The sequence below is a fragment of the Neovison vison genome, chromosome 3, assembly GCF_020171115.1.
Source record: "Neovison vison isolate M4711 chromosome 3, ASM_NN_V1, whole genome shotgun sequence".
NCBI lineage: Eukaryota > Metazoa > Chordata > Mammalia > Carnivora > Mustelidae > Neogale > Neogale vison.
Genome location: NC_058093.1, coordinates 82,244,045 through 82,258,750, shown reverse-complemented (window position 1 = coordinate 82,258,750; position 14,706 = coordinate 82,244,045). Strand labels below are relative to the sequence as shown.

Sequence of the window (14,706 nt, the reverse complement as noted above, 5' to 3'; positions counted from 1 at the left end):
TGAAACATCTAGATGTGAGACCTGAAACCATAAAAATCCTGGAAGAGAACAGAGGCAGTATCTTGTCTGACATCAGCCATAGTAGCTTCTTTCTACATAGGTCTCCTGAGGCAAGGGAAACAAAAGCAGAAATGAACTATCAGGACTTTATCAAGACAAAAAGCTTCTGCACAGTGAAGGAAACAGTCAACAAAACTAAAAGGCAGCCTATGGAATGGGAGAAGATATTTGCAAATGACATATCAGATAAAGGGTTGGTATCCAAACTATACTATAAATAACTTAAAAGATCTGACACCCCAAAAGTGAAAAATCCAGTTAAAAAATAGGCTAAAAACATGACTAGATCTTTCTCCAAAGAAGACATCCAAATGGCCAACAGATATATGAAAATATGCTCACATCACTGTCAACATCATCTGTCAGAGAAAGACAGATACCATATGATTTCACTCATATGTAAAGTTTAAGAAACAAATGAACAAAGGTGGGGAAATAAGAGGCAAACCAAGAAACAGACTCTTATCCATAGAGAACACACTGATGATTCCCAGAGGGGAGGTGGGTGAGAAGATGGGTTAAATAGGTGATGGGAATTAAGGAGGACATTTTGGGTGATGAGCACTGGGTGTTGTATGGAAGTGTTGAATCATGACATTGTACACCTGAAACTTATATTACACTGTATGTTAACTAACTGGAATTTAAACAAAAACTTAAAAAAAATGCTGATCCCGTTAAAAAAAAAAAAAAGTAAAACCACAATTTTATTCTGGGTGCTCTTTCTGAACCTAAAGTCTGTTGTTTTTCCTACTTTTTAAAATGATTATATTAACCCTTGATGGACACATCTCACATTGAGTTTTTGGCCCCAATGATATGTGTGAGTACTGGAATTATGTCTCTTATTTATTATTTTCTAAGCGCTCAGCAGAGTACCTGGTATAAAAACAGGACTTACAGTCTTACTACTTTTTTAAGATTTGGACAAGCTGGTAATGAGAGGTTGAGTCATGACCCTATTTTTCCCTAGTGAATGTTGTTGTCCATGGAGATTCTGTATTTTCTGATGAAAATAATAGATTGGGCATAAGGTTAATTTCTTTCCTGTATTTTTCTCCAGGCACATAAAAAGACTAGATTAAATATCTTTAAAGAGATTTATGTATTTTTTAAAAAGATTTCATTTATTCACTTGCAAAAGAAAGAGAGGACAAACACGTGAGCATGGTTGGGGAGGGGCCAAGGGAGAGGGAGAAGCAGGTTCCCTGCTGAGCAGGGAGCCCAACTCGGGGCTTGGTCCCTGGACCCTGGGATCATGACCTGAGCCAAAGGCAGACACTTAACTGACTTAGCCACCAACATGCCCCAAGAAATTTATATTTAAACTTAGGGGGAAGAAAGATTTTTCATGTACCAGAAATAGAATACTGATTAGAGAAGGTAGAAGCTCTCATTGTAGGAGTGGGGCTCTAGATGGCCAGGCAAGGTCAGCAGTTGAGAACTCAGTCCCCCTGCAAAGAAGGGAACTGGCACAGAGTCTGGCATAAGTCCCATGAAACACTCTTCTTGAATTTAAAGGGAACCAGAGTATCTCCATTGACCCACCTGGCCCAACAGCCAGAAACAAGTAACACAACCTTTGTTGCGGATGGTAAAGTTTTCTGGCAAGTTTCTCCTCTTGAGAGCAGTGTTTTCATCGAGTCCATTCTTTCTGAGTAAAATTTCAACACTCATTTTGAATTTCCACTTTGCCTTCCTTCTTTTTACAAGAGAAGCCAGGCCTATTAAAGTTTGTCATTAAAGTGTCTTACTGCGGGATAAGTGATGCTTTCAGGAAGGTGTGAATGTGAGTGTTGATGGGCATGTTGGACTTAGCAGAGCTGCCTCCTTTAAATTATCCATTTCATTTGTTTTATTGGCAGCTAGAGTTAGCCTTGGCTTGCTTACTCATTTTCAGCAACTGTGCAGGAAGTACCAGTATTTACCACATCTATCTGGACTCTTCTTTTTCATCTCTCCTTGTGAGCGCATTTCTTTATCTTTGGACACTCTACCAATTCCTTACTGCCCACAATCTCTGTCTTACTTGCTAAGGGAAGCATTCCTTATAGGCCATAGCTAAGTGGTTGGTTCTATTCAAAAAGGTGTTTATAGGGTATTTAACATGCACTGAGCCTTGACCCAGGTAATTTAAAAATAACATGGGTCATGTTCCTGCCCCCAGATTATTAATGGTGTACAGGGCATGCTGCTTCTTGAAGCTCCCATCAGCTTTGCACGTTTTCTGTGGATGCATAAAATACCATGCATAGGACATGATGATGATGACTACTCAGACCTGGGACATAGTCATGGTTCTGGACCAAGTGCTGTGTAGGTCCTTTACTCTGGACAGTAGTAGTAGGCCAAAGTCTCAAGCAGGTTTTGTAAGTGTATAAATCTGGCTACCTGCCATTTCCTGGAAGGCCTGAGAGTTGCCCATCCCTGTGGTATCCCTATAAAGGTGCTTTGCAGAAAGCACCTCATCTTTTGGCAAAGAAGCACACTGCCTTCTGGAGCAAGAATTATCAAACTTTCCAAAGAGAAGATCATAAAACAAATGGAAGGCCAGCACCGCAGGTGAGGGGTTTCAGACCAGGCCTACCATCTAGGAAAATAGTATAAAAATAATGTTCTCTGGGGAGGAATGTTTTTGAGCTACCCTTGAACTTGAGGAGTGTATCCCACATCCCTGATGTATGTACGGAATTTTCTCAGTGCCAGACATAGAAACATCTAAGTCAAAGGAAGCCCAATCATGACAGCTGTATCCTGAAACAGCATCAGCCTCTGTTCACTATCATTTGGGTCTGATTCCTTTGAGATGCTCAGCGCAGGGGGAAAATATGTATAGACACAAAATTTTGCAAATAACCCTAAGAAGCTTATAGGCCACCCCTCCCCCCTATGAAGAACTCTGCTTTATGTGATGGTCCTGGAGAAAGTCACAGAATGAAGATTTTTTTGTTTTCCTTTTGGAGCAAAATCCAAGCTCTACTGTAACCTTGTTCTTAACTGAGATGGTACTGAAAGCCTACTCAGCAGAGTCCCAGCAGATGATTTTTAGTTCAGAGTCTCTGAAATGATTCTAAATGTAAAACAACTTTCAGATACCATACTTAGTCATTTGCTTTTTCATTATCCTAATGTCTTTTGGTTGTGAAAGATAAAACAGTCATGTTAACACAAACCCACTGTAGAGCAGATAGAGATGGATCTGGGCACTTAGGGGAAAATCAGGATAGGGGAATGGATTATAGAGCCGGCTCTGGAAAATAGGCGATGTTTTTTAGCGTTTTCCTCATTTGACAGGTAAAACTTCTGCAGTTCTAGAGAATTTTGATGGAATAAGGCTGTGCTGTTTTAGTTGAAAACAAAATGAAAAGACACCAGTCCATTTGGAAGCAATTTTCCTACAGTTTGTTTTTCACTACTGCTCAAGGGTAACAGGTTAGAGGAAGCTACATGGGAATGTTTTGAGGGGATGTTCCAGGCAGTGTGCTAGGGTCTTTATGCGCAGTCTCTGAACCTCTCTTGTACAATGGTAATGAGGCCACCTTCCCTATGGTGCTGTTTTGAAGAATGGAAAAACCCAAATACAAATCTAATCTTTGGGTGTGTTGTTCCTTTGGTTGATTTTAAGTCGTCTGCCATCCACTCTTTTATTCAGAGATGCCTTTGGGATTCCCAGATAGGTGAATTCTACATTCTTCTATATTCTCTATTATTGGCATCCTTTTATTCTGGGAGTTAGAAGTAAGGCTAAGGATTTGGGACTTATCACTCTGCAGAGACAAAGCATTTTTTTTCAAAATTAGAGAAATCTAAAACCAAATCATTCCTTGCTTTTCGTTAGATCCCAAATCCTTGCCATGGCCTGTAAGTGCTTGTATGATCTGGGCCCCCCTTCCGGGAACACGCTGGTCACACTGGCCACTTTCTGAGTTCCTCAACAAGGCACACTCCTTATCTTGGGACCATGGTATCTTTTCTCTTGATTCTTTGCTTGGATGCTTTCTTCTCATCCTGGGCCCACCGTACACATAAAGTAGCTCCTCCTGTTCTAACACATCTCTTTATTGTACTTATCTCAGAATTGGGATTATCTGAGATTATGTTTTTCCCATTTTATTGCCTATCTTCTCCTTCTAAAATGCAGACATGATGAGAGCAAAGACTTTGTTGGAGATCCAGTAATAACAAGGTCTCTCTATGGACTACAAGGTCTTTCTATGCAGTAGCCACATTGAATGAAGGAATGGGCTTCTGTCTCAGATAGAGATTACATGAGGCAAACCAGGGATTCTGGCTTGTGATTTCTGGTTCATCAGAGGACATGTTTACCTGGGGAGTAGTAGAAAATGGCAAACATAGCTGATGAGATAGTTTAAGTACTTCATAATATCAACTAATTTAATTCCCACAACCTTATGAGGTAAGTGTTATTACTTCCATTTTATAGATGCATAAGTTGTTGTATGGGAGGTTAAGGGACTTGCATGAGGCTCTGTGTTTGGAAAGATGTATTTGAGCCAATGCTCTTTACTACAAGATAGAAAGTGCCCATGTGCCCAGTACTTGGTAGAGTGCTTCATACACATGGTGTCATTTAGTCTGTTCTTCAACACCCTGGGGTAGGGACTGTTGTTATGCCTCTTCTACAGATGGGTAAGCTGAGGCTTGGGAAGTTTAATCAACTTGTCCGAAGTCCCACCTTTGCTTAGTGATGGAAAAGGGACTGAATGTAGACAATATTACTCTTCAATCTAGAATCATAGACATCATACAGGGTAGATATTGGAACACAGTGAATTTGAGGTTTTTGAAAGAGGGATTAGTCTCCCCTACTCAAAGACTCCCCACTGGTGTAAAGCAGGGGTCTTCATTCCTGGGCTCCAGATTCATAATGAATATGGAACTGTCCAACTCAGAGAAATGAATAGGAGAAGTAGAATTTGTACCAGTGTAATGACTTGTTTGTAAGGAGTAATACAGTTAGCTGTAAGAAATGTCTGTTTCTTCAGAAAGAGCTTATGAATAGGATTTGGAAATCTGGTAACTCTGAAAGGTCAATTTTGGTTTCTAAAGTGGAACCAGGAAAAAAAGATATATATATATTTTTTCTCATGTAAAAGATATATAAAAAATATATAGAAACAGTAGGTCTCACTCTGTCCTGAACTGAAATGAAATGCAGTATATAAAGTTTAGCACTATTGATTTTTGAAGCTTGCCAGGTTTACTTTTACACTGAGTACTTCCTTAGAGACTCAGTTCTCAGTGGCAGAAGCTGTCTGTAGGGATGGGGCTGCTGTGGCTGTCTGTTGTCTGTTATCCAGTTCCATCTCCATAGACAGACATTAGCCACACATGGAAAACCAATCTACTCCCAACACAAGAAAAGTAAAATCCCCAGATTCCATGCATTAGTAGCCTGGCTTCAGACAAAATCTCCATGTGAAGGTTATGCTCATCTGTGCAGAGATCACACTTTTCTTCTTTGAAAAATTCCCTAAACCTTCTGAGACCAGCTGATTCAGCAAGAAGAAAATGAACTCAGGCAATATTATTGAACTCTAAGATTCTAGCATTTTCACAGACTCGTATTACAGGTGCTGTTACTACACTATCCTATGTGAGTCTACCTGAGCCTATATTTGATGCTTACAATTACCCTGACATGTGGGCAGAACAGGTGTTATTAAGCCACATTATAGATGAAGAAATTGAGGTTAATAGAGCTTCCAGAGCTTGCCCAAGTTCAGGCAGCTAATAGAGAGCAGAGCCAATATCTGAACCAAAGTCTTTGGACTCCAAGTTACATTCTTTTCTGCTTCCACACCTTCCCCCTTGCCAAAGAGAACAAGTTTGTGGTGACACAATAGGTTCTTAGCATCCCTACTGAAGATCTTCTTACCACCAGGTTGCTTCTAGAGCGCAGGACCTCTGGGAACTTCAGATGAACCATCTTACTCAGTGCTCTGTGGACATCATTGTTTCATGGGTCCCAAACCAGCTTACTTTAAGTCTTTGAAAGCTGTGAGTAGTATTTGTGGGCTAGGACTAACATTATATGGTTTTCAGCTTTTCAGAGAACTTTTATTCTGCTTCCTCTAGAATCTACTGGCAGCTTCTTGCACCAGGTATGACAGACACAGGTGGGGATGGTATTCTTTATTTATTTATTTATTTAATTTTATTCATTTATTTAACAGAGAGAGACAGATCACAAGTATGCAGAGAGTAAGGCGGGGTGGGGGTAGGGAAAGCAGGCTCCCCACTGAGCAGAAAGTCCAATGTGGGGCTCAATCCCAGGACCCTGAGACCATGACCTGAGCTGAAGGCAGAGGCTTAACCCACTGAGCCACCCAGGTGCCCCTGGGGATGGCATTTTTACAGTGACTCCTTTCTCTTCTCCATGCCCTTGTGCTCTGGGATCCAGCAGAGACTCACTTTCTCAAATTCACTGTTCTTTTACGGACCGTGCTTCCCACTGCTCCAACTCTTACGATTCCTTCCAGGTTCTGAAAATGTTGCAGAATTTCTCAAACTTGAGTGTTTACTCAAGGAACGGTGTTGACAGAAAGGTGGCTTGGTATAACTTCAGGGGACCATGCTCTGAACCCTGGCCAGTAAGAGATTGGGTGATTCAGCACAAAGCACCCCGGTTAGCCTCAGGCAGTGAGAGAATGGGGTGCAGCCACACCCCTGCAGCTGCTTGATCTACTGGAGCCTGAAAGGCCTTTGGGTGTCTGGCCCCAGCTCTGCTGGCTGGTGTCAAGGCCTGACCAGTAGAAGGCAGTAATTGCTTAATTTTCATCTGTGTGGGGGCACCTTGGTGGCTCAGTCATTAAGTGTCTGCCTTCAGTTCAGGTCATGATCCCAGGGTCCTGGAATCGAGCCCTACCTCAGGCTCCCTGCTCTATGGGAAGCCTGCATCTCCCTCTCCCACTCCCTCTGCTTGTGTCCTCTCTCATTGTGTCTCTCTTGGTCAAATAAATATATAAAATCATTTAAGAAAACAAAAACAGGGGCACCTGGGTGGCTCAGTGGGTTAAGCCACCGCCTTCAGCTCAGGTCATGATCTCAGGGTCCTGGGATCGAGCTCCACATCGGGCTCTCTGCTCAGCGGGGAGCCTGTTTCCTTTTCTCTCTCTGCCTGCCTCTCTGCCTACTTGTGATCTCTTTCTCTGTCAAATAAGTAAATAAAATCTTTTAAAAATAATTTAAAAAAATACAAAAACAGCAACAACAACAACAAAATCTTTCACCTGTGTGGGAAGAATGCCGTTTACCACAGGTATGCGCCCTACAGAACAAGTAGATGGTGGAATATATTTGAATAATCAGAATTTCCAAAGGGAAGCCAAACATTCTCCTACTGATACACAAAATGCAGATAACTGTGACCAGTCTCTCTCTTCATCGTAGATATGTGAGTCTGGGATTTTCCCACAGCCAAGGTCAGAATGCTGCCCCTACGTCATGCTCTGGCTGTCGCTGCTGTCCAAGTCTTCATCTTGTCAGAAAACTGGGCATTGGGCAAGAACATCAACTTCTACAATGTGAGGCCTCCTCTGGACCGTAAGTACTGGTCGAGTCATAGTTCATGGCTGTGGGGTCAAGGTGACCATTCAGAGACCCTCTTTCCTCCTATCGTAACTTTGCCTGCTCTGGAACATTTGGTTTACACCTAGAACAAACCAGGAAGTCTTCCCTACTTCTGTGGGGAGGGGTAATTCATGGTGACAGAAGTTTGTTCTATTTCTTTAAAATAGTTTGGCTTTCTGCTGAAGTTTCCAAGGGGTTCTTGTTTAAAATAAGCTCTTGAATATTGTTCCTAAGAATGGCTTAGCAGAGAAGATTCAGTGTGCTTTGTTGATCTGTTCCTTGTAGAAGCATATTGGCTGTAGGAAGTTTCTCCATATATGATACATTCTTTCAAATGGTCATTAACAATTTTGGAACAGGTTAGTTTGGTTGAAACTTAGAAGGAAAGATTACTTGGATTTTTATTGATAATGTGCAGTCACTATTAGAAAGAAAACTTTCCCACTAATTTCTTTTAAAAAAAAGTATCAGTGAATATCATCTATAGGATAAAATAAATATATATATATATATTTTAAAAAGATGTTATTTATTTTAGAGCGAGAGCACACAAACACGGAGGGGCCAAGGGAGAGGAGGAGAGGATCTCAAGAAGACTCTGCACATTACATACATATATGTGTATATATGTGCTTGTATACAGATATCCTCTGTCCTCCTTTCTCTTCAGACAAATAAAACTTTTCTGATATGTTTTATTAGGGAAAGATTGTTGTAGATAACAATTGTTTGGTAGAAACACCAATGCCTGGGGTTCCCACGCCTGGAAGAGTATTAGAATCATGATAAGACTTTAAAACTACATATTCCCTGGTCCCTTCTGCAGAGATTCAGTCGTCAGAAGGGTGGATGCAGATTATTTTTTTCTTTTCTTTCCCCAACCCCCTCTCCTTTTTAGAAAAGCTTTCCTGATATTATTGATGCACAGCCAGGTTTAGGAACCACTGTATTTATACTACTATTTTTATTTTTAAGATTTATTTATTTATTTGTGAGGGAGCATGCATGCAAGCAGGGAGAGGGCAGAGAGAGGGAAAAGGAGGGAATCTCAAGCAGAGTCCACGCTGAATGCAGAGCCTGATGCAGGGCTTGATTCCAAGCCCCTGAGACTATGAACTGAGCTGAAATGAAGAGTCAGACATGTAACTGACTGAGCCACCCAGGCACCCCTATACTACTTTTAAATGAAGCCTATATCATTACTGTTCTTTACTTTGCTTTTTTATTATTTAGGACATTGTGTGTGCATGTGCATACACATATATATCACACACACATGTACACATGTGTACCACACACACAAACACACACACACCCCTTGTGCTATCATTTATTATACATTTCTAAATTGGTAATGATCATATTATGATTATATTACATTATTTATGACATGGCACAGTTTTCATAAAATCTAAATTACACATTTTCAACTTTTTAGGTCTAATACAATTTTATGATAAGAAGAAAACACATTTAAAAAAATGAAAAAAAAATTGACCAATGCGTGGTCAGGTTACTAGGGTGCTTTGGGGTTCTCCTTGATCTTTATGTGTTTTATCCTCCAGAAATGGAAGAATTGAAAGTTTTACACAAGGCTTTATATCATGTCTTGTAAAGAAATGTCAAATTCATTATACTTTTGACTTCTTGCCCATTAAAACAATAAGATACAAGGTAGAGGGAAAAAAAGGATAGAGACAAAAAGGGCATTCTAGTAGCTTTCAATGCAGATAGCCAACAGTCATAATCCTGCTTTCTATAACACTCTATCCTGAGCATAAGAGCCCGAGAATTACTCCCATCCTTATAGGAAATGTTACATTCCTGACTGAAGTCTAATGCTGTGATAATTGACATACATCAAGTGAGATTGCTGTAATGGAAGGGCATGTGGACAGAAACTAGCATGATTTGACAGGGGGGCAGGGTCTCTCCTAGATATTTTTATTGCAACCTCCTATTTAATATTCAGGATTCCTCTGCATGTTCCGGGGTATCTTCACTGTTAGTGTTATTGTAAATATTATTATTCTTGGAAACATAAAAACCACACAGCTACTTAGTGGGAAGAGTAGAAATCAAGCTCACACTTACCTAGTTCTTCTCAGGGGCCACTCTGTACCAAGTTATTGGTTCTGACATTATCCCCACCCTTGCCCGTTCTCTCAATTCACACTTATTCCCAAGTTATAAATTGTAATGGAGCGATATTTCAGAGTGGCTTGTGGAATCATTTTCCTTACTCTAATAGATAAGTAGGCAAAGTATTTAAAGAAAAGGGAATAAAAAACATGCCCCGAAGTCTGGCAGTTACGTCCAGCTCGTGAGCAACAACAGTTCTCAGGATGATGGCTTGTACGTTTTGTTTGATCTACCAAAAGTTGCTAATTTTGTGCCATCTTTGATGTTTGAAAGTTTGTCCTTTGTAACCTTTCTGTTTCACCATGCATTTTTCTTTAAAGCTACGCCATTTCCAAACAGCTTCAAGTGTTTTACTTGTGAAAATGCAGGAGATAATTATAACTGCAATCGATGGGCAGAAGACAAATGGTGTCCACAAAGTAAGTGTGCTGAGTTTGGAAGACGCTCTTGTGATCCTACCTCACTGAGGTCTCTCATGTCTGGCCCTGAGCAGACATGCCATATATAATGGGATTAGCATATCAACAGGCTGATGATGCTCTGTTTCAATCAGAGATTTAAGAGACTATGCAGGTATTAGACTGTTCTGACAGTATTTGGAAACTGATGGCATATCCTCAATTTGTCAATGTGTATGTGTCTCCAAGGAGAATTTCTTAAATAGTGTTTATCAGGCAGAGCAAATAAACCACAATATTGTCTAAGGCATTCCAGGAATTTCAGAAATGCTTGATGATACCTCTAGGAAAGTCATCCGTATTGGCTGAAGCAAAGAAAAGGTTTTTATACTCTTGAGATACACTGATGCTTTGGTAACTCATTCATTCATTTGACAAACATTTGAATATCTTCTTAGTTTGCTTAGTTCATTGACACATCCCTAGTGCCCCATCCAGTTGCCTGGCCCATACTAAGCACTCAATAAATATTTGTTGATAGAATGTACACATGCCTTTGATTAGGTGGTCAGGAAAATCTCTGAGGAACTAGGACCTGACTGACCAAAACAAGGCAACCATGTGGAGATCTGTAGAAAGAACATGCTAGGAAGAGGGAACCCCAAATGCAAAGTCTGCAAGAGAACAAGATTTGGCCTCTTCAGTAAACAGGAAGAAGACTGACCATTAAAACTTAGGGGGAGATAGAGAAGGGGTCTCATGGAAATAAGGACCAGGGCACATAGGATCTTCTTTTTCTGGTTGAATTTGGATTTCATTGTAAATGTGATAGGAAGGCAGGAGGGGGTTGTATGCTAGGGAAATACAGGATACTAGCTGTGTTCTAAAATACTGTTCTGCTGCTGTGTGAAGAGCCAGTGGTTGGGGACAAGAGTAGAAGGGGACACCAGATGGGGTCTTTCATTGTCTTCAGGGAAGAGAAGATGGCAACTGGGACTAGGGTGGTAGGAATCGAGGGACAAGAAGTTCAGTGATTTAATATATACAGACGTGGTGGTAAAGCAGACCAGATGTGCTGATGGGGGATTTGGAATTGGAAAGCTCTACTTAGAGCTATAAGAAGATCAGGCTATTCAGATTTTTTAGGAGGTACTGTTTTTTTTAGGTTTTTAGACCTAAAAGGCCAAGGAAAGCCAACTAGCCAACCGACAATCTCTTCCAGAGTTAAAGATGACCAGTTTTGGTGTTTTGTTACCTGGACTCTTTTGGAAATTTCTGTATAATATTATATAAAGCAGTGAAATAGCCTTACCTCTTCCAGAGAAAGCCAGTGTGTGGCCCCAAGAAATAGTCCACACTGCAGACCTTTCTGGAGCCTGGGTCCCTTATTCTGTAAATTAGCACAAGTGGTTATGATATCTACTTGGACAGTATTTGTCACGATTTCTTTTCAAAAATAATTATTTTTTCTTGAGGTTCTTTTATGTTTTTGTAGAGTGACCCTCAATTGGGTATGTGCTTGTGAATACCTAAATGTATGTTATGCATTTGGAGATTTCTACATTTTGCACAGAAATGTATCTTAGTTATTTCACAGTTTTAAAGATTGACTGACACTTGCTTTAGTACCTTATTTCAGAAGGTGGGTATCGTTCTTCTGCTATTTGCTTTAAATTCCCCTGAAACACTCGGTGGTAAGGATGAACACAGTAGTAAATTGGGGCATTGATGTCTAACTTCTTGTGCTTCATCTTCACAGACCATATTATTTTGAATTGTATCAAAACACTGTTCCGCCAGGTCTGTGCCTATTGCTCCAAATTGTCATTTATTCATCAAAGTCATTTTTAATGGGAACGTGCATGGATATATGGGGTTTTGGAGTTTTATCTCTGTTGAAACACATGAACAAAAGAGGAATGCTGCAGCTTTCTACCACCAAGCAAATGTCAGAGATGGGAGAGCGAAGCCCGTGGACTCTTCCAGGTCTACCCTGAACCCTTGCTGTTTAAAGAGCTTGCCATGAAATAACCCCATGTTCCAGTGTGCATGAGGGTGCAATCTCGACTGTTCTCCAGTCAAGCCCCAAAGATACTAACCATCTGGAATTCTAACCGAGGGTGTAATTTCGTACAATTTGCCATTATTTAGGGAGTGATAGTCAACCATTTCTTGGGGCGAACAGGGCCACAGCCATTGTTCGATGTCCTCTCAGGTTTCCTTTTCACCTTCGAGTTTTCCTTCTGTGGTCTGTCAGTGTTGTTAAGAGCGGTTCTCTGTGTAACAGGATATGACAAGAATGACATTTCTTGTTTTATTTACCCTGGCTTCTGTTCTGACTTTCCAGGGCTGCTTTAGCACGGGTGACATTTTATATGAACAACCCAGCTACCAGTTTTCAGCTCTCCTTTGTTTGAAGTCTAAGTTGAAATGCCTTTCCAAAACATTACAGTCATTCCTTTTCCTTCCGAATGCAGAAGTCAGCTACTCCTGTCGATCGCCCCACACCATCATCTGGTTTCATACTGAGTATGCTGAGAGGCAGAATAGTTGGGGAAGAGTACAAAACCCTAGAAAACGGCCCAGGTTAGAATCCTACCTTCCACCACCTTCTACCCAATGTAACTGTGGGCCTTCGATTTGGGTTGTTGTTTTTCATCTGTACAATGGTCTTAATATGACTTGTCTTAAGGCTTATCATAAGGACTGGCTGGGTGAATACATGTTACAGTGTGTAGCTGCCGGTAGCCACTTGGTAGGTGTCAGTATTACTTGAAGTTACAACAACCCTATCGAAATGTCAGCATACTTTTTATTTAACATCATTTTATTTAAAAGAGAGTGAGCTTGAAGGACCTGAAGGGACTCACTTGTGACTTAGGCTGTTCTGTGAAGCTGGGTATTCTTCATATTAAACAAGTCTCCTCCTCCCCCCATCTTGTGATATTGCCTCTGTCCTCCCTTCTCAGTAACCTAAGGAGCATTGCAGTGGCCTGAGATCACTACAGAGAGATGCGAAACCAAAGCGGAAGGTCCTCAGATAGTGCATGAGATCACTTTCTTTCAAAGTAGTAAAACATGAGTGCTTAAAGCCCTAAGGAAAGTTGTAGAAATGAGCTAGGTACGTGGCAGGGAGGGAACAGAAGGAATAAGAGTAAAGAAAGAGGAGAAAAATGGGACTACTCAGGAAAAGTCAGACATGCTTGGGGGGAATAGAGTGTGGGTAGGAACTGGGTGCGTTAGGAAGCTGGTCTTGATGTATACTTTGAAGCATCTGCTTTTCATTTCACCTTTTCTCTTGGTAGACAAGAAACAAATGCTGAATAATACACCAAAGTGCTCTAACCCATTGCATTTACACCGTTCATTTCATAGAGTCCTAGAACCTGTGTTTCATAGGGGGAGAGAGAGATATAGGCACTTTGATATGAAATAGCAGACCTAAGGTCAGCTTTAGCGGACACCAAAGGCGAGGTGTCCGCTCCTCCCATTAACCCGCTTGCCTGGAACCCTAAGGATCGTCCTGAAGTTTAGTCCTTTCTGAAGTGATTTTCAAGTCTCTCTTTTGCAATGTGACATACGAGGTTGCTTTTTCTTCTTCTTGCCTAGATACACAGTACTGTCTGACAGTTCACCACTTCACCAGTCATGGAAGAAGTACATCCATCACCAAAAAATGTGCCTCCAGAAGTGAATGTCATTTTGTTGGCTGCCACCACAGCCGAGATTCTGAACATACAGTAAGGAGTTGTGTGTGTAAAGTTACTGTCCTGAGGTTTTTTGTTCCTGATGGTTAGTTACACGTAATGGAAAGGCAGGAAGGATGAATGAGATGGTGTATGTGTTTACTCTTTGGGGAAGGACTCCCTGACAGTGATGCAATGGAGACCACAGAGAAGTTGCAAACTCTCTGTCCTTCAAGGAAAAATAACATTACAAAAAACAATCAATGATTCCCAGGCCACACAACTACACCCTAGACCTCGGACTTTGGGTAAATTGACGTCTGCTCTGGAAGCCTGAGAGAAAACCATCCATGAGAGAATGACAAACCCACAGAGCCCCACTCACAGATTTTGGTTTTGGCCAGGTATCACCAAGCACACTGCCCAGGGAAGCTGGAATGTGGGGAGAGGGAAATGGGGACACTTTGACTAAGGAGTCCTGGTCTTACCCCCTACCATAGCTTACACGAGGAAGTGAGAGTCTGAAAGAGTTCATCTGTTTAATAGGTTGAACTAGAGATAGATTTTATATCACTCTATCTCGACTTTCTCATCCTAAATGAGCAATTTTCCTCTTTTATATGCCTGGAATTCTGAAATGTTTGTGAAAAAAAATTACTTGGAAAGTGTTAATTTCATGAGATTGTAGAGTTTGATTTAGTTGATGTGTACAGAAAGTGGCTCTGGCTCCATAGGATACTCTCCCGGGAACTTTCATAGCTATGTCATGGGGGATGGGGATCCCAGATGGGCCTAAACAGAACTTCAGGCTGGGGTCCTGGGCATCA

General features: G+C 41.1%; 1 protein-coding gene across 3 annotated transcripts in view; it reads left to right on the top strand.

Moving 5' to 3' along the window:
- LYPD6B (LY6/PLAUR domain containing 6B) overlaps positions 1-14,706 on the top strand; it is a 177,983-nt gene that overhangs the window by 161,804 nt on the left and 1,473 nt on the right. Inside the window, exons 1-4 of one of the 3 annotated variants that reach the window (XM_044242508.1) lie at positions 242-253; positions 7,474-7,626; positions 10,116-10,214; positions 13,803-13,933. In XM_044242508.1, the coding sequence (XP_044098443.1) occupies positions 7,512-7,626; positions 10,116-10,214; positions 13,803-13,933 (345 nt within the window). In that variant the 5' untranslated portion in view covers positions 242-253; positions 7,474-7,511. Of the gene's footprint in view, positions 1-241; positions 254-7,473; positions 7,627-10,115; positions 10,215-12,670; positions 12,780-13,802; positions 13,934-14,706 lie in introns of those variants that run through there. The other 2 variants (XM_044242507.1, XM_044242509.1) reach the window with 2 other exon arrangements.